The 20,371-nt window shown below is 56.2% G+C and overlaps 10 protein-coding genes and 1 non-coding gene across 11 annotated transcripts; 5 read left to right on the top strand and 6 right to left on the bottom strand.

Moving 5' to 3' along the window:
• Nucleotides 1-117: 117 nt before the first annotated feature.
• On the bottom strand, nt 118-1,272 carry SCHCODRAFT_02606224 (glycosyltransferase family 1 protein). The gene is made up of 3 exons (XM_003035950.2): nt 766-1,272; nt 577-715; nt 118-527 (listed from the first exon to the last, which is right to left on the bottom strand). Exons 1-3 carry the CDS (start codon nt 1,166-1,168, stop codon nt 419-421), a joined length of 651 nt encoding a protein of 216 aa, XP_003035996.2. The 5' UTR covers nt 1,169-1,272; the 3' UTR covers nt 118-418.
• Nucleotides 1,273-1,343: 71 nt separating this feature from the next.
• SCHCODRAFT_02606221 (pyrroline-5-carboxylate reductase) lies at nt 1,344-2,687 on the top strand. Its single transcript, XM_003035128.2, has 6 exons — nt 1,344-1,645; nt 1,701-1,869; nt 1,917-2,099; nt 2,149-2,209; nt 2,261-2,332; nt 2,409-2,687. Exons 1-6 carry the CDS (start codon nt 1,356-1,358, stop codon nt 2,534-2,536), a joined length of 903 nt encoding a protein of 300 aa, XP_003035174.2. The 5' UTR covers nt 1,344-1,355; the 3' UTR covers nt 2,537-2,687.
• Nucleotides 2,688-2,761: 74 nt separating this feature from the next.
• Nucleotides 2,762-3,796, top strand: SCHCODRAFT_02606216 (nascent polypeptide-associated complex, alpha subunit). The gene is made up of 4 exons (XM_003035129.3): nt 2,762-3,241; nt 3,294-3,371; nt 3,423-3,684; nt 3,740-3,796. The coding sequence occupies exons 1-4, from the start codon at nt 3,032-3,034 to the stop codon at nt 3,757-3,759; spliced, it is 570 nt and encodes a 189-aa protein (XP_003035175.1). The 5' UTR covers nt 2,762-3,031; the 3' UTR covers nt 3,760-3,796.
• A 671-nt stretch (nt 3,797-4,467) lies between these two features.
• On the bottom strand, nt 4,468-6,922 carry SCHCODRAFT_02674495 (uncharacterized protein). The gene is made up of 3 exons (XM_003035951.2): nt 6,528-6,922; nt 5,973-6,473; nt 4,468-5,921 (listed from the first exon to the last, which is right to left on the bottom strand). The coding sequence occupies exons 2-3, from the start codon at nt 6,446-6,448 to the stop codon at nt 4,769-4,771; spliced, it is 1,629 nt and encodes a 542-aa protein (XP_003035997.2). The 5' UTR covers nt 6,449-6,473; nt 6,528-6,922; the 3' UTR covers nt 4,468-4,768.
• Nucleotides 6,828-7,498, bottom strand: SCHCODRAFT_02709223 (uncharacterized protein; the record flags this gene model as incomplete). Its single annotated transcript, XM_050347031.1, has 2 exons — nt 6,828-6,922; nt 6,982-7,498. A coding segment is annotated over one exon (286 nt), but the record flags the coding sequence as incomplete, so codon positions are not given.
• A 137-nt stretch (nt 7,499-7,635) lies between these two features.
• Nucleotides 7,636-9,593, bottom strand: SCHCODRAFT_02606207 (uncharacterized protein). The gene is made up of 6 exons (XM_003035952.2): nt 9,514-9,593; nt 9,424-9,456; nt 9,053-9,128; nt 8,922-9,001; nt 8,572-8,862; nt 7,636-8,526 (listed from the first exon to the last, which is right to left on the bottom strand). Exons 1-6 carry the CDS (start codon nt 9,547-9,549, stop codon nt 7,789-7,791), a joined length of 1,254 nt encoding a protein of 417 aa, XP_003035998.1. The 5' UTR covers nt 9,550-9,593; the 3' UTR covers nt 7,636-7,788.
• Nucleotides 9,594-9,831: 238 nt separating this feature from the next.
• Nucleotides 9,832-12,160, top strand: SCHCODRAFT_02606202 (Pkinase-domain-containing protein). The gene is made up of 3 exons (XM_050344206.1): nt 9,832-10,768; nt 10,820-11,302; nt 11,359-12,160. The coding sequence occupies exons 1-3, from the start codon at nt 9,950-9,952 to the stop codon at nt 11,737-11,739; spliced, it is 1,683 nt and encodes a 560-aa protein (XP_050202867.1). The 5' UTR covers nt 9,832-9,949; the 3' UTR covers nt 11,740-12,160.
• Nucleotides 12,161-12,191: 31 nt separating this feature from the next.
• Nucleotides 12,192-14,088, bottom strand: SCHCODRAFT_01083620 (uncharacterized protein; the record flags this gene model as incomplete). The annotated part of the gene is made up of 11 exons (XM_003035953.1): nt 12,192-12,508; nt 12,572-12,727; nt 12,828-12,868; nt 12,920-12,987; nt 13,040-13,153; nt 13,208-13,234; nt 13,281-13,436; nt 13,539-13,594; nt 13,682-13,737; nt 13,789-13,802; nt 13,855-14,088. Coding segments are annotated over 11 exons (1,239 nt in total), but the record flags the coding sequence as incomplete, so codon positions are not given.
• A 366-nt stretch (nt 14,089-14,454) lies between these two features.
• SCHCODRAFT_02606199 (cyclophilin-like protein) lies at nt 14,455-15,566 on the top strand. Its single transcript, XM_003035131.2, has 8 exons — nt 14,455-14,506; nt 14,559-14,671; nt 14,726-14,761; nt 14,826-14,864; nt 14,919-15,000; nt 15,050-15,129; nt 15,185-15,397; nt 15,451-15,566. Exons 2-8 carry the CDS (start codon nt 14,669-14,671, stop codon nt 15,496-15,498), a joined length of 501 nt encoding a protein of 166 aa, XP_003035177.1. The 5' UTR covers nt 14,455-14,506; nt 14,559-14,668; the 3' UTR covers nt 15,499-15,566.
• Nucleotides 15,567-15,656: 90 nt separating this feature from the next.
• Nucleotides 15,657-15,757, top strand: SCHCODRAFT_t17. Its single transcript has one exon. It is a non-coding gene; the product is annotated as a tRNA-Ser (tRNA).
• Nucleotides 15,758-15,797: 40 nt separating this feature from the next.
• Nucleotides 15,798-20,326, bottom strand: SCHCODRAFT_02524907 (uncharacterized protein). The gene is made up of 18 exons (XM_003035954.2): nt 20,028-20,326; nt 19,576-19,974; nt 19,182-19,529; nt 18,968-19,129; nt 18,667-18,920; nt 18,324-18,613; nt 18,154-18,269; nt 17,986-18,105; nt 17,749-17,935; nt 17,566-17,691; nt 17,397-17,515; nt 17,209-17,339; nt 17,023-17,155; nt 16,903-16,963; nt 16,808-16,855; nt 16,468-16,751; nt 16,179-16,412; nt 15,798-16,120 (listed from the first exon to the last, which is right to left on the bottom strand). The coding sequence occupies exons 1-18, from the start codon at nt 20,307-20,309 to the stop codon at nt 15,902-15,904; spliced, it is 3,513 nt and encodes a 1,170-aa protein (XP_003036000.1). The 5' UTR covers nt 20,310-20,326; the 3' UTR covers nt 15,798-15,901.
• Between the last annotated feature and the right edge of the window lie 45 nt (nt 20,327-20,371).

Below are 20,371 nucleotides of genomic sequence, written 5' to 3'. Positions count from 1 at the left end.
TCTCTTACCCTAAGCGACAGCTTCGCTAATCCTGTATAAGGTACGTGTTCATCCTCTCTCCGTGTCACGCTCGCTAACACCCATACAGTATGTAGTGCAATATATTACAATTTAGCCATCATCTCGGCCTTCCTCCCTTTCCCCCACCCCACGCTCTTTGACACTCTGGACGGCGCTGTACACCCAGGCGCACGTTCTCATTTTATGGGAGCAAGATGGATCGCTGTGCATTCGTGTGCTGCGGGTCGGTCCCCATTCGTGGGGGCTACCTTCGTTTTGGCCTGTCCTCCATTCTCCAGGGAGGATAGAACATGCTAGGAGGGCACATCCTCGCCCTAGGATTCAGGTATCTGTGCGAGGTAACATAGGTATCTATGCGTGAATATATTTGCATGCTGGGTATTCCGTCGTGTGGCTATCAAAACCCCATCTCTTCGTCGAGGATGCGGGCGAAGCGAGAGCCATCGAAGGGAGGAAAGGGTACGAGTGATGTTGCGTCGAAGGAGGCGATGTCGCGAGCCAACGTTCTGCAGTAAATGTTGTAAGATAGCCTGTATGGTTCGCTGTGTAACGTACTCTGGGGTTGAGGCTACCAGGTGTCGTTGTTGCTCGAGGACATCCGCAAGTTCCTGCTGGTGATTGTCCAGTAAAGTCGGGTTCGGGACGATGACGAGGGGCTTGGGAATGCGGAGAACGTCGAGAATGGTGCCGGAGCCTTTAGAGGACGTTCGTCGGCAATCCGCAACCCATGGCTAGCAGACGGACCTGCATGGCTGATCACCAGGTCTGCTCTCTCGTAGTCCTCGCGCAGCGATGGCTTGAACTTGTAGTACTCTTGTTCGATACCGTGACTGCGTGTACGGACGCTAATAGCCGCTTCGTGCAGCCTTGAGCTGTGTTCGAACGTAGAGTTCCCGGCCTGGACAACAAGGTGGTTATACCCCTTCGCTTGAAGCGCGTCGAGGACCGCATCATTGCACACCGCCTGCACAAGCGCGTCGAACTTGGTCGATCCGACGGTGACGAACGCGAGCATTGTGCGTGGGGGGAGCGCGCAAGCCTCGCCGCTTGTACCCAGCCGTACGCGTCCACGTCGCCGCGATCGGCCGTGGGGGATGCCAGGAACGTCGATCAAAGGGACTTCCCATCCGAGCCTCGTCCGAGTCATCATGATCACAGATCCTCCGCATTTCGAATGGAAGCAGCTCGCACCTTGCTAGACCCTCCATCACCTCCATCGCGCCATCCTACTTGACAATGGGCTACAGACTGTGCATACTGGGTACGTTGACTCCCCCCTCCGTGCTTCAAACCGTTACTCAACTATACACTCACCTCACGCAGGATGCGGCACGATGGGCATCGCGATCCTCTCGGGCGTGGTGGCTAGCCTGGAGGCAGCCACATCCGCAACGCCCTCCTCGCACAAGCAGCCCAAGTGGGAGTCGCACACGCCGGGGACGATGACTCCGGACCAGGACGCGTCCTCGACGCCCTCGCAGTTCATCGCGTGCGTGAGCCGTGCGGAGACGCGCACCAAGCTACAGGGCGTATTCGGTGCGTTGGGTCCGCTGGGGAAGACCGTTCAGGTCGTCGCGGGTGACAACCTGAACGCGATACGCCAATCGGATGTGGTGATCCTTTGGTATGTGGCACTCATTCAACAGTAGTGGGAAGGAGCACTGATCGTCCGTTCATAGCTGCAAGCCCCAGTTGGCGCATGTCATCCTCGCTGAGGAGGGCATTGTTGACGCGCTTGAGGGAAAGCTGCTGGTCAGCATCCTTGCTGGTGTCACGCAGGCGCAGCTCGTGGGCTGGGTGCGCCCGACGACGCGGGTTATTCGCGCTATGCCGAACACTCCTTGCAAAGTACGTCTTCTCTCAACTAAGCCCTTTCAGGCTTCTTATAGTCGCAGATTCGTGAAGGGATGACCGTCCTGTGCAACAACTCTCCCATCACTGAGCTTGACCGGGCAATTCTGCTCAAGATCTTCTCCTCCATCGGCCGCTGCTCTTTCCTCGATGAGAAGCACTTCGATGCGTGCACTGCGCTCTCGGGATCAGGACCTGCCTTCGCTTGCATCTTCCTCGAAGCAATGGTATGCCTCATGCGGCGGCTAGGGATGTCCAAGTACTGATAGTGTACAGGCCGACGGTGGTGTGATGATGGGTCTTCCGCGCGCGGAGGCGTTGGAGCTTGCTGCTCAAAGTGAGTTTGTCCGCGTCGTGCATGAAGTTCATGCACTGACTGTCCTCCAAGCTTTACAAGGCGCGGCACGCATGGTCTTGCAGCATGGTGCGCATCCAGCGCAGATCAAGGATACCGTCACCAGTGAGTCCCAAGCTTCAGATTTCGCCATCTTCATGGTCTCGCTTCGTACATGTGCACGAGCTGACGCTGTCAACAGCGCCAGGAGGTTGTACAATTGCTGGATTACTGGCATTGGAGGATGGTCGTGTGAGATCGACCATCGCCCGTGGTATCCAGATCGCAACGGAGAGAGCTAGCGAACTTGGCCAGCCGGCGAAGAAGTAACTTCGCAGTGCCACGGTGGTCAATCGCCTTAGGCAGAGCCGGCTTTCGTCAGTTTGTCGTTCTATCGACGCCGGAAGGCCTCTCCAAAATCATGTAGATATGTAGAATATGTACCAAATGGATATCTGAGCTCAGAAGGATATGCAATACAAGATAACTGTACCAAAGCGCAAATGCCACCTGCGTATTTGAGGCACGACCAAGTCGAACAATGTGACAAGTCACGCGTGACCCTCGCCCGGAACGCGCAAGACGACGCCGAGGACGCATCCAACCCCCAAAACCCTCTGAAAAGGTGAGAATCGCTGCTCGTGCTGCCTTGTATCGTGCTCCCCGTCACCGATTTCCACTTCACGGGAGGCATCAAGCTCGACCGAGCGTTAGACGGGCTGGATTGAATGCGATGGGTCCGGATGTCGATCGGCGCGCGACGCGTCTGGCGCGCCTTTGCCAAATCCCGGACAACCACTTGAGATCCATCTCATACTCCCGCAGATGTCCAAGATCGAGGAAGTCGCCTCCGACCACTCTGACCATGAGGGTCACAACCACGCCCACGAGCACGAGCATGAGGACCCGACGTCCAACGCCGCGCTCGAGAAGGTTCAGTCCCGGTCGGAGCGCAAGGCGCGCAAGGCCCTCATCACCCTCGGCCTGAAGAAAGTGGATAACATCACCCGCGTCACCCTCCGCCGGCCGAAGAACGTGAGTCGCGAATCCATCGCAAGTAGGCGCCCGCTAACTGAAGTACAAGCAGGTGCTGTTCGTCCTGTCGAACCCGGATGTGTACAAGTCGCCGAACAGCGACTGCTACATCGTCTTCGGCGAGGCTAAGGTGTGTGGCACTCGGGAGAACAGGAATCCGCGTACTGATTAGCGCGATCAGGTTGAGGACACCAACGCGTCTGGCTTCTCTGCTATGCAGCAGGCCGCGGCCGCGAGCGCCAACAACGCACCCGCTGTCGAGAAGCCTGGTGCTGACGACGATGAGGACATCCCCGAGCTCGAGGCGCCCGAGGAGGAGGGTGAGGTCGACGAGACTGGCGTCGACGCGAAGGACATCGAGCTTGTCGTCCAGCAGGTCGGCTGCTCACGCGCAAAGGCCGTGCGCGTATTGAAGGAGAGCAACGGCGATTTGATCAATGCTAGTGCGTCTCACAGTCCTCATTACTGCCTGAATAGATCGACTAACATACGTTTTAGTCATGGCGGCTTCGGAGTAGGCAACGACTCACCATTTGTTGTATTTTTGCATCTATCCTGCTTTCAATGCATTGCTGTATCTGGGCGGTACCGACCCACAAGCGAACATCGTCCGATTGTTTGGCTCAATGAACGGTCTCAAACTCAAGATCATGAAAGCAGCTGATTGTCCATCTACGGTATCGTCCGGATACTCGTCGCGTCGACTTTGCACCACGAATGCGGAAGCCACCCAGTCCGATGAAGAATTCAAGACTTTGACTACCGTTATCCATGTACTGATGTTCAAAACGGCTTGAACGGGTATCGTAGGAAGGAGATAAAGCTGTAAGATGGTCGTCCTCAGTCGCGTCGTCTTTCCGCGTCATTGCATCGGCCTCCTCACCGAAGTGACTCTCGTCCCACAATGCTGGATCCTCCCAGTGCGCGCATTGAATGTAAAGGGGCATGATTGAACGACGTGTACCCTCACGACCTCCTGGGTAGGCCGTATACTCAGGGGAATACCATCTGGCAGGTGGGTCAGTGGATGCCCGTGGCGAAGATCGTGTCAAGCCCATACGACGATTTGTACTTGGCGCTGCCTTCGTTCCTGCGGTCAGGAGTATTGCGTCGCAATTCGTAGCGTCAGCAACTTTCCTCGCTGGACGCCGAATCTATGATCCCGAGTTCAGGCCAACCGTCTCGGGAGGCTTCAATCACTTTCAATCCAATTTTCAGCGAAATTTCATGGACCATGATAATAGATTTACTTGTCGGTAGTGTGCGGTATGCTTGTTGTGTACGTATATGCTTAAACGATGGGTATTGTCGTACAATACATAGGGAGACGCATGCGATGCATAAATGAGTTGACGGGGGAGGCTACAGGAAGCTGAAGGGCACGGCGTCGGTTATACGAGCGATGCCAGCGATGAGCTGTGGTGTACATTACAAGGGAGAGAGGGGAGAAAATATGATATGTAGTTGAACAATGAGCAACGTCTCTTGTGGATATGAGGGATAACTTTTGGGCGGAAGGGAAAGGAATCAGAAGTCCATGAAGGAGGTATCGCCCGCCCACGGCTCGCGCTCGCCAACGATGGAGACATTCTGAACTATGGCAGACATGTCCTTGTCGACATCGTCGTAGGGATCCGGCATGTCGTCGCTGTACGACGGAGGATCGAAGGCCGAAAGGGGCTTGTCATGAAGCAGCGAACGCCACCCCCTTGAGCTCGTAGGTGTTGCGAGACCGAGCAGCTGCAAGCCCCTCTGGATGTCGGCCGAGCGAGCGTCTGCCTCCTCTTCGTCATCGTCAGAGTCGTATGGCAGGATAAGGCGCGACGGTGGGCGAGGGAACTCTTCCGCAGTCGCGAGACTCATCGACTCGAGGAAGAAGTCGTCGTCCTCTTCCTCCTCCTCATCCCGATACGGCGCGTACTCAAAGTCCTCGGACGTCCATGACTGCTGCGCAATTCGCGAGCTCTTGTACGGCTTCGACAGCTCCGTCGTATCCGACGGACTGCACGCCAGGCGCATATTGAGCCAGGCGCGACGTCGGCTGCGACCCTCCAACAAACCCATTTGTCGCTCCCGCTCTACGTCCATGAGCTGCTGGTCATGTCGAGCGCTCGTGGAAAGCTTGCGCAACTTCGCGGTGAGTGCAGAGAAGGCGGTATACTCCGCGAGCTCCTGCGGGGAGAGCTTCGTCTCGGGCTCGGAACGAGGGCTGAAGTAGGTGCAGGAGGAGGACGTGGATGAGGATGAGGCTTGGCGAGACAGAGGGAAGGTCTCGGTCGCGGAGGGCGTACGGATAGAAGTGCTATCGGTGTCCGTCTCGTCATCGCTGTCGTCCGCCAGCCGCCTGAGGGAGATCAAAGAAAAAGGCCGCCGTACGCCCGAGCGAGAGGCAGCATGGTCGGGCGATGCTTCTTCGCGCTTCATCAGCTCGTCCATCCGCATGTTAGCCCTTCTGATCATGCTGTCGACTACCCAGACGTAGTAGCCCTCCTTCGGAAAGCTCCTCGACAGCACAGGGAGAACGTAGCGGCGGAATGCATCAACCAGGCGTGATCGAGCACGTCGTCGCAAACCACGCGAACTCAGGCCAGGAAGCGGTGATTCGGCAAAGCTGGTGGCCGACGGACCAGGCGAAGCGAGCTCCATGGCGTGCATCGATGAAGTAGCGGGCGGCGGAGGTCTACCATCTCATCAGCATCGCGCACGCAAGATAGGCAGATAGAATACTCACGCGAGCAGCGAGTTGATGGTTAGCATCTGTGTCCTGTGCCCGTACGTCGTCGAATCGTGTTCGCGCGTCCGTTCCTGCGCACGGCCGACCGCCATCTCCTTCGCCCCATCATCCTGGCGCTTCTCGCGGCGCAACTCCACGGCGGACTCGGCGACGTCCGCAACGACGCTGTCGAGCGTCTCGAGGCATGATTGATCCATCAGTGGCCACTCCTCCACCGATCCGTCCTGATATCGACAGGTGATGGTGAGGGCTGGTACACTGAAGAGGACCTCGTCGAGCAGACTCGTGATGCCCGCGGCCTTGTCCAACGCATGCAAACTCTTCGGGACCTCCAGACCGTCACGATGAAGAGCCGAGAGCTGGTTCTCCCAACCGGCTGGTGTGACTTCGACGCCTGCATCCTCGAGGTGCGGGAAGGTGAAAGAGAAGAGGACAGTGGGCTGAGGCGCAACGGGCACGAGCTTGATCAGCATGGTGGGAGGAGGAAGGAGTGATAATCTGTATGGCCAAAGTCAGTAAACATGGTCGACCTTATAAACGACGCGTACACACCTGGTCAAGCACAGCGAAGAGGCGCGAGCGATGTCCACTGTCCAGAAGATGCGTCGATCCTCGATGGTGCAAGGGTTGAAGTAGCAGCCGGCGTCGGAGGCGGTCGCTAGTCAGTCCCACTCGATCGCTCGAGGATGGGGGCGAAAAGTCCCGCCTCGGAGCTCGAGCCGTCTATATGTATGTGACCGCGGTCTGCTCGGGCACTCACAAAATTGGCCCCGTCAAATCGTAGCCCGCATCATGTCGGGATGGTGGGATCTAGCGTCTCCTTTTGCGGCGCCCGACTGGCACGCACCTGAGAGCGCCACCGACGCCATTTGCCAATGCGCTGTAACAACCGAAGGACGCGAGGGGCGCATCAGCAGCGCCGGCATATCGCGCGTTCGCGTTCGACGCTGAGGCGATGGTGAGCGGACCGGTATCAGCGTCGCTGATGGCAGCAGCCAGAGCTCACCTGAGGGGACCTTTGTGCCACCAGTGATGGGTGGCTGGAAGCTGGAACCGCCTCAGCGTAGGCGACCCCACACGGTCATTAAAAGCCCCCTATGTGCCGTCTCTACAACGTTTGAGGTGCCCATAGCCTCGGATGCAGATATACAGTTGTTGCCATCGGGAAGGCCAGGCACTTCGGCGAGTCTGCAAGGGTCTGTGTGCCCAACATGGCAGTCCCCGCGTGGGTGCCTCGTTAAACGTCCATGGCGCGCATGCACGCGGGGCATATCGGGCCTTTCGAGGGCGCCTCGACACGTCGAGATGCGCTGAAGATGCATACAAAAACGGCTGTTTGGGCAAGTCGCCGCGGCGGCAGCCTACACTCTGGGGAGTGGGGAAGCGTGCCCGACGTTCGACCGTGGAGCTTCAGAAGAGCTAGCCGTGCAGGGCTCACCCAGCGACGCTCGCGAAGCTGGAAGTGCTGTATGGATTTTCTGATTAATGAAGACAGGGTACATGCACTGGACGATAAGCGCCATCTCGCGGGAGAACGTTCGCAATTGACGGAGGAGAAAAGACGAACTTGCGCATCATCACGCGATCGGCGATGGCACGCGCGCACACGTGCAATGTTCAACTTATCGGCCTCGGCGTCGCTTGTATACAGTCACACAGGTTCTGCCCCGCAATCTCAAGCTTGACATTCTCCTCTGAAGAGTAGAGTACTAGATCATCTATATGTACCCAATCAAAAGACCCGATCCTCAACCGACATGAAGGATATGGCTGACAACCTCATAGGCATGCCTCAAAGTCCAAGCAATACGCATCACGATCTCGAGCTCCCATCCTGCTTCGCGTTCATCCCGCTTCCCAAGAAGGCTAGCCAATTCATGCTAGCGTTCGGGGGCTGTCCAGCACCTCCGCCTCCGCCTCCTCCGCCGGGAGGTCCACCAGAGGGACCTCCTCCTGCGGCGCCACCTCCAGGACCATGCAAAGGCCAATCCATACTTCGATCTCCGCCGCCGCCAGCGTTCGACATGCCGGAAGGACCGCTCATACCGCCCGTCGACGATGGTGGGGTGCGTCTACCAGGGCCAGGACCAGGACCGCCATAATTGAATCGTCCGCCAGACGCGCTCAGGCCTGGAGGCATGCCTCCGTACCCCATAGGGGCGCTGTACGTTCGATGGAATCCCGCGTTGTAGTCGGCACCGCCGGACCCTGTCGACGCACCGCTTCCTGGGCGCGCAATGAAGCCTGTATTGGCATCCGTGTTTGTGGCACCAGAGCGCGAGCTTGTAGCAGTCGGAGGATGGTCCATGGTCACGGCCCGTTGACCAATGTTTCCACTGCTTTCGTATGCGCTAGGCGGCCTGACATTCTTGGAGCTGCCGCCGCCGCTCTGGTTGAGGAAGCCAGGAGCGGGAAGGTGCCGGTCCGAGGACACAGGTAGCGAAGACAAGGTGGGCGCCATGTTTGACATTTGCGGCGGCGGGTACATGGAACCACTGAGATGAAGTGGCGGACCTTGCTGGCGGTATGCCGGCGGTTGCATGTAATCGACCTGCGATATGTTAGACTAGTGACGATCAAAGACGAGTGGACTGACATTAGTAGCCGGTGGTACAGGCGGAAGGCTGGTGTTTGCCGAGCTCTCTAGAGCGGGGGTATTGCTCCCTGGCGCACGAGATGATGCTACCTCATTAGAAGGTGTACGCGCTCCTGAAGCCCTCCCAGGACTGGGGGCAATGTTAGTAGGCCCAGCAATACGTGGTCGCTTTCGAGGATTGGTCCCATCGGGGGCCTCCTCGTCTTCTTCATCCTCTTCATCGTTTGCCGCTGCCGATGTATTTGCGCCCGTGAAGTCGCCTGGACCTTTCGTGTCCTTATCCCCGTCAAACTACGGACATTGAGATAGTCAGTAAGTAGCCGACTAGGCACAGAGAATGAATGGCGCACGTTCAGATGTCTCTGCACAATCTCGCTGACATCTCTCGAACCGTATTGGTATAGCTTGGTGTGATGACCTGGTCTCTCCTCTGCGTCATATCTATCAGCTGAGCACCAATCTAGATGCTTGAATCGCCCACCAAAGACGATGACAGCAATGTCTACGCTACAGAGCACGCCGAGCTCGTACGCCTTCTTGAATAGCCCATTCTTGCGCTGGGAAGACGTCAATACATGTCCCGATGGAGGTCATATCCAAAGGGAGGATAAGAAGGAGCAAGCATCAACAGGGTCTGGATGGCGTGTTCGACTTGGCGGGGAAAGTGACGCTAATCTCCGTGAAGGGGAGGGATAAAAATAAACGGGCGTAGGCTGCTAAAATTACAAAAGCGAACATGCCAAGACCTCCGAAAATAGCAAGTTGAACTTGATTGTTCGCGCTCTGCAAGCTCTCGTGCGCGTCGTCGAGAGCAAGGACGGCCGAAATCCGATTCGGAGGGAGTCCACTGACCTTCAGAAACGTCACGCTTCTGTTCCTTTCGTGCTGCAGGCGTGTAGACTATAAATATGGGCTTCCCCACGTCCGAGCTCGTGAACGCACCAGGATCGGCTGAATCTCGATCTTCCTCCTGCCCATGGCTGCGGGATATGCTCCTTCGCGTCCTCGGTGGTGAGTGCGGGAAGCAGGTGTGTTGCTGAGGCGGACACGCAACGTTGGGCGTTCCGTCATCGGCGGCAACCCGGCCGGACCGGGCGGCGGCACACGTGACCTTTCTCCGGGCATCGTCCGCGTTTGGGATCGTGCAATGGTGCGCGCTTTTCGTCCTGAGCCTCCATGTTCTACGCTATTGGACCGCTATAGGACCTCTCGCCGACCCTCAAAAGGCTGCTCGCTGCTTCTGGATACTTTGGAAGGTATCTGGACTCTTGGCAACCCCGATTAAGACCGCTTCTCGCGCTCTCCCTGCGATACTTCCTCCTTGCTCGACTCTCGCCCTCAATCTCGCCAGCATAGACGCGTAACATTCAGGATCAACATGCGCTCTCCGATCTCTAGCACTCACTACCGGCTCGCGTCTGACGATGATGTGGTCTTGCCCTTCCTTGCATCCGCCAACTCGAATGCAACGCTCTACGACGCGTCCGCAAGTCCTGGCGGCTACTTCACCTACACTCTGCCCGCCCAGGATGGCCATCAACGCTCAGACAGCGATATGTCGATTGTATGCGACGGAACCCGACCATCCTCCTCCTGCAGCTCGCCTCGCCAAAAAAGATACTCAGGCGCGCCAAGACGTAGCCTCAGCTGTCCTTCATCTCCGTCCCAAAACAGGACTGTCAGAAGACCTTCTTCGCCGCGCTCCGAGGTCTCCATCCCGGAAGTCGACCCTTTTGATCAGTCATTCGCGCAGGCGCTGGAACCCACACGCAACGTGTCCTATCATCTGTCGCCCAAGAACCACCTGCTCGACGCGGACGACATCGATGACGCAGAAATCGAAGAATTGCCCTCGCCTGCTCTGACGCCCTCCTCGTGCTACAACCTGCTCGGACACCTGCACTGCGCGCGCTTCTCTGAGAATCACCGACTTAACGCTCATTTCGTTCACGAGTACCAACTGGAGGACGAACTTGGCTCGGGCGGCTACGGCTTCGTCATGACTGCTCGGCATCGAAAGCGCGGAGAAGAGGTCGCCGTCAAGTTCATCATCAAGAGCAAGGTCCCGTCCTACGCGTGGATGCAGCACGAAGAGGTCGGGCAGCTGCCGACGGAGGTCATGTTGCTGTGCTTCCTCGATCACCCCAACATTGTCAAGTGCAAGGATCTCTTTGAGGATTCACTCTACTACTACCTGGTGCGTGCTGCCACTGCATCGCATAACGAACGCGTCTGACAGCGCCCCTAGGTACAGGAACTGCATGGTTCTCCTTGGCAGAAGGAAACTCGACTGTGTGCCCGCTCATCTCCTAAGGCGTCTGCGACTTTATCGCCCCTCCCCGGCCTCTGCGCGTCTTCCTCGCACGACTCGATCCCCAGCTCGTCGAGCAGCTCTCCCGCCACCCCTTTCCAGTCCACCATGGACCTCGCTTCTGTTGCGCTTCTGCAGGAACCCCCTCCCTTTAGCCCAGAGACGAAGGATGATAAGACCGAGGAAGTCATCCTGATCCCCGATCCTCACCTGCTGCAGCCTGCGCGTCCCACCCAACGCCGTCGACCATCACACGACCTCTTCGAGTGCATAGAGTCGTCTAAGCATAAGCGGCTGCCTGAGGATCGCGCGCGATACGTGTTCGCTCAGGTCGTCGACGCAGTGCACTACTTGGATAGCCAAGGAGTCGCGCACCGGGACATTAAGGACGAGAACATCCTCATTGACAGCGAGTATCGGGTGCGTTCCCATGATCATCGAATGTATGCGCCTCAACCTCACCTTTCGCCTCAAAGGTCAAGCTCGTCGACTTCGGAAGCGCGTCCGTCATCGACCCCTCCCAGCCCCGCCCTTTCTACTCTCAGTTCTACGGCACCACGGCGTACGCTGCGTCAGAGATTCTGAAGAAGCAGAAATACCAGGCCGCGCCGGCGGAGGTTTGGACCCTCGGTGTCCTCCTCTCGTTCCTCCTCACTGGGAACTCACCCTTCCCTACCGTGAAGGAGGCGGTGGAGGGGGAGATACGCCTGGTCGACGTGCCGGGGTTGACGCTGGGCGAGGATGTGAGGGACCTGTTGCGTCGGTGCTTGGACCCGGATCCGAAGACGCGGGCGACGATTGCGGATGTGAAGGCGCATCCGTGGGTGACGGGGGAGCAGGACATATCGACTGCGTAATCGCGAGGCGGTCGACTTGAAGGTGGAGGTGATGGCGGAGGTGCAGGTGGGGGTGAAGGCGGAAGTGGTGGATGGAGTGAGTTGTCCGCGGCTGCTGCGTATCTTTCCCTTTTTTCTTTTCTGCTTCACCCTTTTCTCGTCGCTTCCCTTTTACATTACATCGTCCCCCTTTACATTCCATGTATATATACTCTTGCATACCGACATCATTGGACCGTCCCGCGTCGTAGATACCCTCATACCTTACCTGGATTCACCTAAGTTCTCTCAAGCCCGTTAGAAGGGCCTTTACAATACTTTCAAACTGTACCTTTATACTACACTCTGCGTAGACCATGTCGTGTACGGCGTCAGACCACCGGAGGGAGTGTTTTCAAGTAGAAAAAAATGGACAGAGTAGCGATACAAAAGAAGCACGCGCGTCCAAATAGATACGGACTCGCCAGACGTTCTTACATCAGGAAGTAGGCGATCCAAAGCATGCCAACCGACGTGACCCAGCCTTCTCGGACAGCAGTGTGCGCGGCGCTGTTATAGATGCACGTCCCCTGTGCAGTCTGTGCGACGTTGGCCGAGCTCGCTGCATGCTGGACCGTCACTGTCGGCCTAGCGGCTCGAGTACCATCGACGGCGGTGTAGACCGGATTCTCCGAGCCGTCGTACGCGTATACGGGGGCGACGATAGCTGGTGTCGCTGTGGCTACGTAGTCTTCATAGCAGGGGGCCTGCACGGGGTTTGCACCGGGGAGGGTGTCGAGGGTGCCTTTGACTGATAGGTGTGGTCAGCTGCGGTTTCCCGTACGTCTGTATATACGCGAGGGGGTACGCATACCTTTCTCCTCCACGGAATCCGTGCTGTAGCACTTGGCCTCTTGATCGAAGGTGAAGAGACCCTGGGCAACGCAGCAGGATGGGTCACCGTAGGGGTTGCAGTGGCAGTAGTCGAGGGCGTTCTTCAAGGCGAACGGCTCCCAGCCGTTGACGAAGTCTGCGAGGGAGGTGAGTGGGTGACTCGATGGGGATAATGGGAAGAGAAAAGCAGTATCTGAAAGATGGAAGAAATATGTGGATGGAGAGACAAGACGTACCAGCATGATACCCATACCCCGTGGGATCGCCGTTGGAGAAGCTGCCGATCATAAGAAAGTACACGAAGGGATGTGATCTTGAAGCTGCGTACACGAAAGGCTGATCCGGAGAATAAGACTGCGACCGGAAGGCGTCCCAAACTTGCGTAATCCAGTATACCTTTTCAGAGTCAGAGGTCGATAATTTACGCGCTGGCAGCCCTTTCACTTACCTCCATGAATATTCTTGGAAGTGTGTACGGGAATGCAGGGTCGTCACACGTCCCGTTATCCGGTCCTGTCGACAAGAAAGCGACGTGGGAGCGATGGTCGTCCGAGTCGACGTTCTGTGTAGGGACTTCATTTGAGCGATGCGTGCAGCAGCCTCTGATTGATCGCACCTTCCCGTCCCAGCAGCTGGGAAAGTTCTGCGTAAATAAGCGCCTGCATCCCGCACAGAGTACAATGGCCTACGATCTGTGAGCGAATCCCGTTCGAACATGCACCTCGAGGGAGCTCATTGAATCGAGCTGAGACGCCTCCGGCCTGTAGGCACAAAAATGTGATTGCTTGTTGAGCGAAACTCGCGGGATCGAAGGTGCGCAGATTGGGATCGCCTTCCGTAGCGCACTGATGAGTGAGCAGCGTTCCTTCGTCCTTCACCATGGCTCACCTGAGATCATCCTGAACTGGAGGGGATTTCACATTGCTCGTGTTATATAAGTTGTATACACTCACATCAACAGGAAACGGCGTCGTGCTGTTGACTTCGTCGCTGAACAGGTAGTCTACACCTTAAGTCAGCTGCGGTCTGCTGGCTCAGTGATTATCCTGACATCTTTCTGCCCATTAGCGTAGTCGAAGATGGGGAGTACGCGAGACGTACATGACCGGGTTGCCATCGACAAGACTGAACGTCCCGTTCTGCCATCTTCGGTAGTGTATTGAGAGGCGCAATTATAGCTGTATGCTTGGAAGTTACCGAAAATACAATTGCTACAGCGACTTCGTGATTCATGGAGTCAGTAGAATAATACGACTCACGCACTGGATACCAGTAATTACTCTTATCCTCGCGGATGGGCACGGATGTGCAGGAGCTGTTGCGTAGGACGTCTGAGCTCGTAGAATCGAGTCCAAAGCCACTACTGCCGACGACTGGGCGGCAGACATTAATTCGATCGCAGCCTGGTGAACTGCCTTGCGCACCGGAGTGCACATGGGTAGCAACTTGGCCCGGAGTCAGTATGGGATCAATCCGCTGCGTTGTCAGTAAATTATCTGTAGGAATATCCCCTTCGTTAGACACGATAAGAGAAGACTATACGGTCGACTTGCTGGCGGCCATAAGAAAATACGCCGATGCGTGCAATCCCAACAACCCTAGCAAAGCCAGGGTAGAAAAGATATATCGCGGCATGATCATTAGCATGATGAGGGAGGAACACAAACGTATATTCCTGCATTGCAACGATTGCGCTTCATATACGAATCGTGGCTACAGAGCTGAGGCCTCGTGGGCGGCGCATGTTCACGGTGGCCGGTGATAGCCAGGAACAAGGAGATTCCCAAAAAGGCTCGATATAATGCGCTTTGACCAGTGATCGCGTCACACCCGTTACACGTCCGAACTCAACTTGAACTTAGCCGTCACGAGCGCTCACGTCCTCGGGATCGGAACGACACAACTCACACATAAGGTAGGCGTCATTCTAAGACGCTACATAAGGCCTTACTGAATCCTGCCTTTAGTCCTTCCTCTTCATTTCCTTGAATTAAGCCTTCGCCCTTCCCTTCGGTGCTTTTCCAGCCTTCAACAAATCCTGTGCCTCCTGCTTTCCCCAATTGGGAGAGCTTATACTATGGTAAACTGCCTGTGTCGGTCTTGATCTATCTAGACGCTGAACGCTTTTGTCTAGTCTGTAACCTTGCACACAACCCATGGCGACCTGAAGGTATATCATTCGTAGCACAGTACTTTGCAACGTCGCGCATGCCAATAACGCCATCTATGATCAGATAGAGGTGTTCTGCGAAGCCGTACCCAAGACCGCAGAGGTAAAACTGCTTTGCGCTCGTCAGACCGCCACCATTACCTAACCGATTTAATAGAATTTCCTTGCCCTTTGCGCTTCGAATTACTACGACGGCTGCCTTTTCCATCGCAATATCAAGGGCTTCATGATTCAGACTGGTAAGCAATGCGCTGCACTCCTCGAAAGGTGGGCTCATCGACCGCACAGGTGATCCTTCGGGGACCGGCAAGAACGGTCAGAGTATCTGGGGAAAGCCGTTCGACGACGAGCTACGCTCGACATTGAAGGTGACGCGGGTTTCATTGAGGCTCGCGACTGCACCCTCTAACTGTACACCGATAGTTCAACGCACGAGGCATGGTCGCAATGGCGAACTCTGGCCCGAACACCAACAAGTCTCAATTCTTCATCACCTACTCAAAACAGTCCCACCTCGACCAGAAGTACACAATATTCGGGAGGGTCATCGACGGCGCAGACTCAACGCTTGATGTGATGGAACGCGTTCCCGTCAACGCAAAGAACCGGCCTCTTAACGAGATCAAGTTGCTCAGTGTATGTCTTTTCCTCGCCGTAATTCGCCCGCCCGCGCTGACTGCACACGAAAGATCACGATACACGCCAATCCCATCGCTGACTCAGAGATAGCTTCGTAGCTTGCGAATTAAAGAGTGCAAGGCATAGTGTACAAGCTCGTTGGTTACCTTTCTGCTTTCCGATACCCCAGCCTGCATCAGAAAGAGCAACGAAGCGTGAGGGCGCTCACAGCGCGATACGAAAACCGAATCAATTTTGACCATTCAAACATTTTGAAGTTCAGATGACCGAGTGGTTAAGGTGATGCCCTGCTACTACCCGTAGCCTCAGCCCAGGCATTGTGCTTTGCACGCGGGTGTTCGAATCGCCCTCTGAACGAACTTTTTGGCCCGTCTCAACCTTATGGCCCCAATAGAACGTTAGCCTGCGATTTGAGCTCGAGTGTCCCCTCAATCCAGCCCCGATAAGTCTTTCGTGTAGACGTATATACTGGATAGGTATCTGAGCAGAGTTCCATAACGACTAACTAGCCCCCAGCACAAATGTACTCCGTCCACCTCTCGGCAGTACAAGCACAGTCTCCGCGTCGTGCTCCTGGTACGTCCGCAAACTTGGCAGCGCCACCGATCCCATCGTCATCTCTCCCGCTATAGGCAGCGGCGTGATGATAACCTTGGGCAGCGCGAGCTCCCCATGGTGCAGTGCAATCAATGTCACCGGGAAAGAGAATTCGCCGTCGTTCTGGGAGGAGCGAATGAGCATCAAGTACCGCGCAATGTTGACAGTGGCGCCAACGTACCTGAGCAGCAAAGTCACCCCGTTTCCGCCCGCTCACGAGCCAGTCCCGCACCAGCTCTTCGAGCTCGAACCGGATGAGATACTGCCTGTCCGGATCTGGCGGCTTGTCGCTCCAGTGAAAGGACGTGCGGACGGTGATGATACCCGAGAGCGGCTGGCCAGCGTAGAACGGGGACGCATCCTCGGACGTCGAAGACGGATTGGCGGTTACGCGCAAGCCCGCGGCGGCCACGATCTGCGTCAACGACTTCAGCTTACTGTGCGAAGGATCTCGGTCGGAGCATACTCACATTCATCGTCGGAATGTCGACCGGGATAGCGAGCTCCTTCCACCTGCCTTTCGGTGGATTGGCGTGTCGATGGGCCTTGAGCAGGTCGAGCACCGGCGCGTTAGCCTCGTCAGATTCTTGATTCGGTACGTCGAGCTCCCCAGTGATGCTGTACTGCTGTATCCACTTCGTGTCGCTCTCTAATGCGTGGGTAAGGTTTGACAAGAGGCTCGCCCGCCTGGGAAGGTCAGCGATTTCTTCGCCCAGCGCTGAGCGTATTGATTCATCGAGAAGCTCTTGAACCTCTGTGGTGGAATACCGTCAATGACGGCGTTATCGAAGTTACAGATGGCATGCGCACCTTCTCGCAATATGCGATACCGGATACTGAAGCGCAACGGATCGAGAACTGGGCAAGTTAGTCTACGTCCTCAAATGTGTGAGGGGAGTTCGTACCTGGCCCCGCATCCGAGTGCATGCAAAAGAGGAACGAAGCGGGCTGGTTAGGCGTGACCGTCTTAGATACGAAGGCTGTCAATGGAGGTCCGATAGTGAACAACATGAACCTGAACTCACCACGACTCTGGCCTTGCTTGCGCGCACGGACGAGATAGTCACGCCTTTCATCGGCTCCAATAGTTCCAAGTGCGCCTCCGATATACGGATGTGCTGATGAGTGGTCGTTTCGACGACAAACCGAGAGAACAGCCTGAGCAATCGGTTGAGTAAACATTGCCTCAAGCCCAGCAGCAGAATACGTACTTCTTTCCTCGGAAATGGTCTTTGACATGAATGGCTATGGGCAGCGATGTCATCACGCCGCGCGCCAGATGAAGCTCGCGTGTCGTCTCTGGGTCGTCATCGACGTCGTACACGACCGAGACGTCGACAGGCTGTTACAGGATGTCAGTTCGCCAGGCCTCTGACCAGAGTGACGGAGTCATCCGCACCATCACCCGCGAGGACGGCACTCCAACATGTGGCACCTCAACTTGCACATGTTTATCGGCAGGTATGTCCGTGAGGATGAAGCCATCTTCGGAAGGCTCGATGGAAAAGTGAGAAGATGCTGACGTAGATAAGTGCGTGTTTGCCGTTGGAATGCATTTCGGTGCCCACCAGGTGCGAGAACGGCCCCTGCATGCTCGAACTGCACATTCTGCGAGGACAACTTGACCGTTGCCCGAGAAACGTGATTCCGCCCCGTCGATAGTACGACCAACACGGTCTTTCGGCCCATCTGAACTGCAAAAATCATCAGTAACCCGTCCCTTCGGTAGCTTTTTGTCATGGGCGACTCACTTAGATCCGGCTGCTTCACGCGCACGTCGAGGGCAAGCAAATCCTGCGGTATTCTGACTAGCGTAACATCCCTCGCCGAACGGAGAACTTTGCCCGAGCTTCCGCTCTTGCGATGTGTCCGCTGCAGCACGAGTTTCGATAAGTGCACCGCGCTAGTGTCCAAGGCAAATGTCCCATGCAATGGGATCTGGCTAATGTCAGAACAACGAGCGAAAAGCACGGTTCGGCTGTACTCACGGGAGAGAATGTAGTCAGCTTAGTCTTGCCGGGCGGAAGTCCCTCCGTCTTTGCCCTAAACGTCAAGCGTTCCGAGTCCCTGCCAACGAGATTGACAATGACTTCAGTAGCAGGCAGGGCCTTTTAGAGGAGTCAGGAATTTCCGTAGCGTTGAATTATTGGACGTACGATAGGCAGACGGTTCGTCACGACGACGTCGAGGTTGTTGCCATCCTTGTCTCCCGAATGACTGGCTTCACTTGCCACGGTCAGCGTCACCGCCGGATGGTCGGAGTGTTGCAGTTCTGAACCATCGCTAGTCAGTCGGACGTTGAAGCGTAACGCGCCAGACCGCTCACCCTGCTCAAGCTCAGCCGACGCTTTCCGCAATGCTTCGACCAGGTCCGTCAGGTATGTCTCACTATCTTGCTGATCCATGAGCAAGTCCTTGCCCATCGTCGTCACATAAGCTGCCAGAAACGCTAGTAGCGTATGGATCCACTCTCGGTCGTGTTGTTGGTCCAGCGCTGCGTGCGTATCAAGCGCACGCGAAAGGACGAAGAATTCCAAGGACGTCCAATGGTGAGGGGAGTAATGTGCAGGAAGGGATGTGAATGTGGTCAGCGCTGTGCTGAGGCGTTGTCGATGCCTACAAGTGTCTATGAGCGAGATCTCGCATCCAGAACGGGGAAGTACACTGACACATCGAGGGCAGCTAGGCTTCCGTGTAACTTGAGCGCAAACTTCCGTCGCCCAGCCTTGGCATACATGTCGATCGCCGACTTCGTCGTGCGGATGTACAAGTCGTAGAAGAAGTCGCTATCGTCGATAGCGGACTGCACCTCACGATTGCTGATCTTCGCTGATGATTGTGTCTTCGCTGCCGGTCCCTGATACGCGTTCGAAAAAGGTGGTTTGTTAGGGAGATGACCGGCGCTAATGCCGATGTTGTCGAGCTTGGCCCCAGTCAGCAGGAGGTAGAAATAAGAAGGAAGATATTCACTTGTATCCTGGCAAGCTCCAAAAGCTCGCCCTTCCCCGCATTGAGTGCAGCTACCTTAGGGCCTTCGACGCGGAAGGCCTTCAACCACGAGTCACACTGTTCGACAACACTGAGAGCGGAAGAGTACGTCCATGATTCTATAAAGTACTGAGGTAGCGTGTTCTACAAAGGTACACTTAGCCGAGTAAAAAAGACTAGCAGCGGCGCAGAGTACCTGGACTTCGCGCAGCCGGCGTCCGAACGCGCTAAGGAATGCGCTTGTCTTGTGACTGACTTCGTTGAGGCGGCCGAGGTTGGCAAGAAGCTGACATTGGCGGGCAAGGGTATAAATGCGGAAATCAAAGACGGAGATGGTGTTGGCGAGGATGAGGTCCTTGTAGGGCTTCTTGGAGATCGAGAGTAAGGGGGCGGAGTCGTCGTTGGGTGCGGGGCTGATGAGAGTGCCGAACCATGAGAGGTTCTTGTCCTTGAGTACGCCGTAGAACATGATCTCGAGCTCATCGTACTGTGCCAGGGCATCTTCAAATAAGCTGATGCCCTCGAATGAGGTCGCAAGGGTTTCCTGGACAATATGAGCTCATGTCCAGCGGACACGAGATGGGGCGCACCTTTAAGATAAAGAAGGTGCAGAAGTTCCAGCCTGGCATGGACTTCTGACTCTCGGACCGCTTCACTTCCTCCTCGCGTTGTTGCAGCACGAGGTCGAACGCGGACACGAGTCCATCCTTGATCTTGTTCACGGGCTCAGCCCACGTAGCGGGGTTGTCTGCCGCCGTGGACGACCAGGAGAGCTGTACGCATCGGTCGCGCTTGTCGGCGTTGAAGTCGGCGCGAATCTTGTCGATAACGCTGCCCTTGATCGCGAAGAAGTTGCCGGTCGTGGGCTTGGTTTCGGGTTTGACGACCTGAACGATGAGCCATTCTTGGTTCTTGCGGTTCACGACAGAGGTGTGCCAGTCCTTGATCTGCTTCTTCGCGGTTGTCCTGTACAGCTCAAGGTCTGCGTCCTGTCGGGAGTGTGAGCATTCTTCGTTCCTTCTCGCGAAGAAGTACCACGCACATCACAAGCGACGAAGAACAGATGCAGCAACGGTTTGTCCAACACCGTCACCGGGACCTGAGAAGCACTCTCGTCTCTCACACTTGCGAGGGGGACGAAGTTCACGTAAAGCTCTTGAATGGTGCGTATGGATGAGTGTCCCGCCGGCTTCCAGTGAATGTTGCGGAGGGGAAGTTGGGCCTCGAGAGACGATTGTATTTGCTTCCACGTCCCGGACGCGAGGAAGAGTGGAGGACCTGAGTACGAGACGCCGACCTTCTGAGATGGTGGGCGGCTCGCCATGGTCGTCGGGATCGTGGAACTCGTCGACAGCGCCACGACGCGCATCCGCCGCCGCCGACGCC

This window comes from Schizophyllum commune, assembly GCF_000143185.2.
Source record: "Schizophyllum commune H4-8 unplaced genomic scaffold SCHCOscaffold_1, whole genome shotgun sequence".
NCBI lineage: Eukaryota > Fungi > Basidiomycota > Agaricomycetes > Agaricales > Schizophyllaceae > Schizophyllum > Schizophyllum commune.
The sequence above is the reverse complement of the archived record's forward strand: the minus strand, read 5'-3'. Positions and strand labels throughout refer to the sequence as shown.

Bases quoted from the DNA above. Each gene is read 5' to 3' on its own strand.
- SCHCODRAFT_02606207 (XM_003035952.2), bottom strand. From the start codon at position 9,549: ATGGGCAGGAGGAAGATCGAGATTCAGCCGATCCTG. The intron at 9,002-9,052 runs GTGGGCGATTCA...GATATGACGCAG, and splicing joins CATTGCTGTCATCGTCTTTG to AGGAGAGACCAGGTCATCAC. The intron at 8,863-8,921 runs GTGCGCCATTCA...CAATGTCCGTAG, and splicing joins TTGTGCAGAGACATCTGAAC to TTTGACGGGGATAAGGACAC.
- SCHCODRAFT_02524907 (XM_003035954.2), bottom strand. From the start codon at position 20,309: ATGGCGAGCCGCCCACCATCTCAGAAGGTCGGCGTCTCGTACTCAGGT. The intron at 17,936-17,985 runs GTGAGTACAGCC...GACATTAGCCAG, and splicing joins AGCTGACTACATTCTCTCCC to ATCCCATTGCATGGGACATT. The intron at 17,692-17,748 runs GTGAGTCGCCCA...TGATTTTTGCAG, and splicing joins CGTGAAGCAGCCGGATCTAA to TTCAGATGGGCCGAAAGACC.
- SCHCODRAFT_02606202 (XM_050344206.1), top strand. From the start codon at position 9,950: ATGCGCTCTCCGATCTCTAGCACTCACTACCGGCTCGCGTCTGACGAT. The intron at 10,769-10,819 runs GTGCGTGCTGCC...CAGCGCCCCTAG, and splicing joins ATTCACTCTACTACTACCTG to GTACAGGAACTGCATGGTTC. The intron at 11,303-11,358 runs GTGCGTTCCCAT...TTCGCCTCAAAG, and splicing joins TCATTGACAGCGAGTATCGG to GTCAAGCTCGTCGACTTCGG.
- SCHCODRAFT_02606216 (XM_003035129.3), top strand. From the start codon at position 3,032: ATGTCCAAGATCGAGGAAGTCGCCTCCGACCACTCTGACCATGAGGGT. The intron at 3,372-3,422 runs GTGTGTGGCACT...TAGCGCGATCAG, and splicing joins TCGTCTTCGGCGAGGCTAAG to GTTGAGGACACCAACGCGTC. The intron at 3,685-3,739 runs GTGCGTCTCACA...CATACGTTTTAG, and splicing joins CGGCGATTTGATCAATGCTA to TCATGGCGGCTTCGGAGTAG.
- SCHCODRAFT_02606221 (XM_003035128.2), top strand. From the start codon at position 1,356: ATGGGCATCGCGATCCTCTCGGGCGTGGTGGCTAGCCTGGAGGCAGCC. The intron at 1,646-1,700 runs GTATGTGGCACT...GTCCGTTCATAG, and splicing joins TCGGATGTGGTGATCCTTTG to CTGCAAGCCCCAGTTGGCGC. The intron at 2,333-2,408 runs GTGAGTCCCAAG...CGCTGTCAACAG, and splicing joins GATCAAGGATACCGTCACCA to CGCCAGGAGGTTGTACAATT.
- SCHCODRAFT_02606199 (XM_003035131.2), top strand. The intron at 15,130-15,184 runs GTGACGCGGGTT...GTACACCGATAG, and splicing joins AGCTACGCTCGACATTGAAG to TTCAACGCACGAGGCATGGT. The intron at 15,398-15,450 runs GTATGTCTTTTC...TGCACACGAAAG, and splicing joins ACGAGATCAAGTTGCTCAGT to ATCACGATACACGCCAATCC.
- SCHCODRAFT_02674495 (XM_003035951.2), bottom strand. From the start codon at position 6,448: ATGCTGATCAAGCTCGTGCCCGTTGCGCCTCAGCCCACTGTCCTCTTC. The intron at 5,922-5,972 runs GTGAGTATTCTA...ATGAGATGGTAG, and splicing joins ACCATCAACTCGCTGCTCGC to ACCTCCGCCGCCCGCTACTT.
- SCHCODRAFT_02606224 (XM_003035950.2), bottom strand. From the start codon at position 1,168: ATGACTCGGACGAGGCTCGGATGGGAAGTCCCTTTGATCGACGTTCCT. The intron at 716-765 runs GTCCGTCTGCTA...CGTCCTCTAAAG, and splicing joins CCTGGTGATCAGCCATGCAG to GCTCCGGCACCATTCTCGAC. The intron at 528-576 runs GTACGTTACACA...CATTTACTGCAG, and splicing joins CTGGTAGCCTCAACCCCAGA to AACGTTGGCTCGCGACATCG.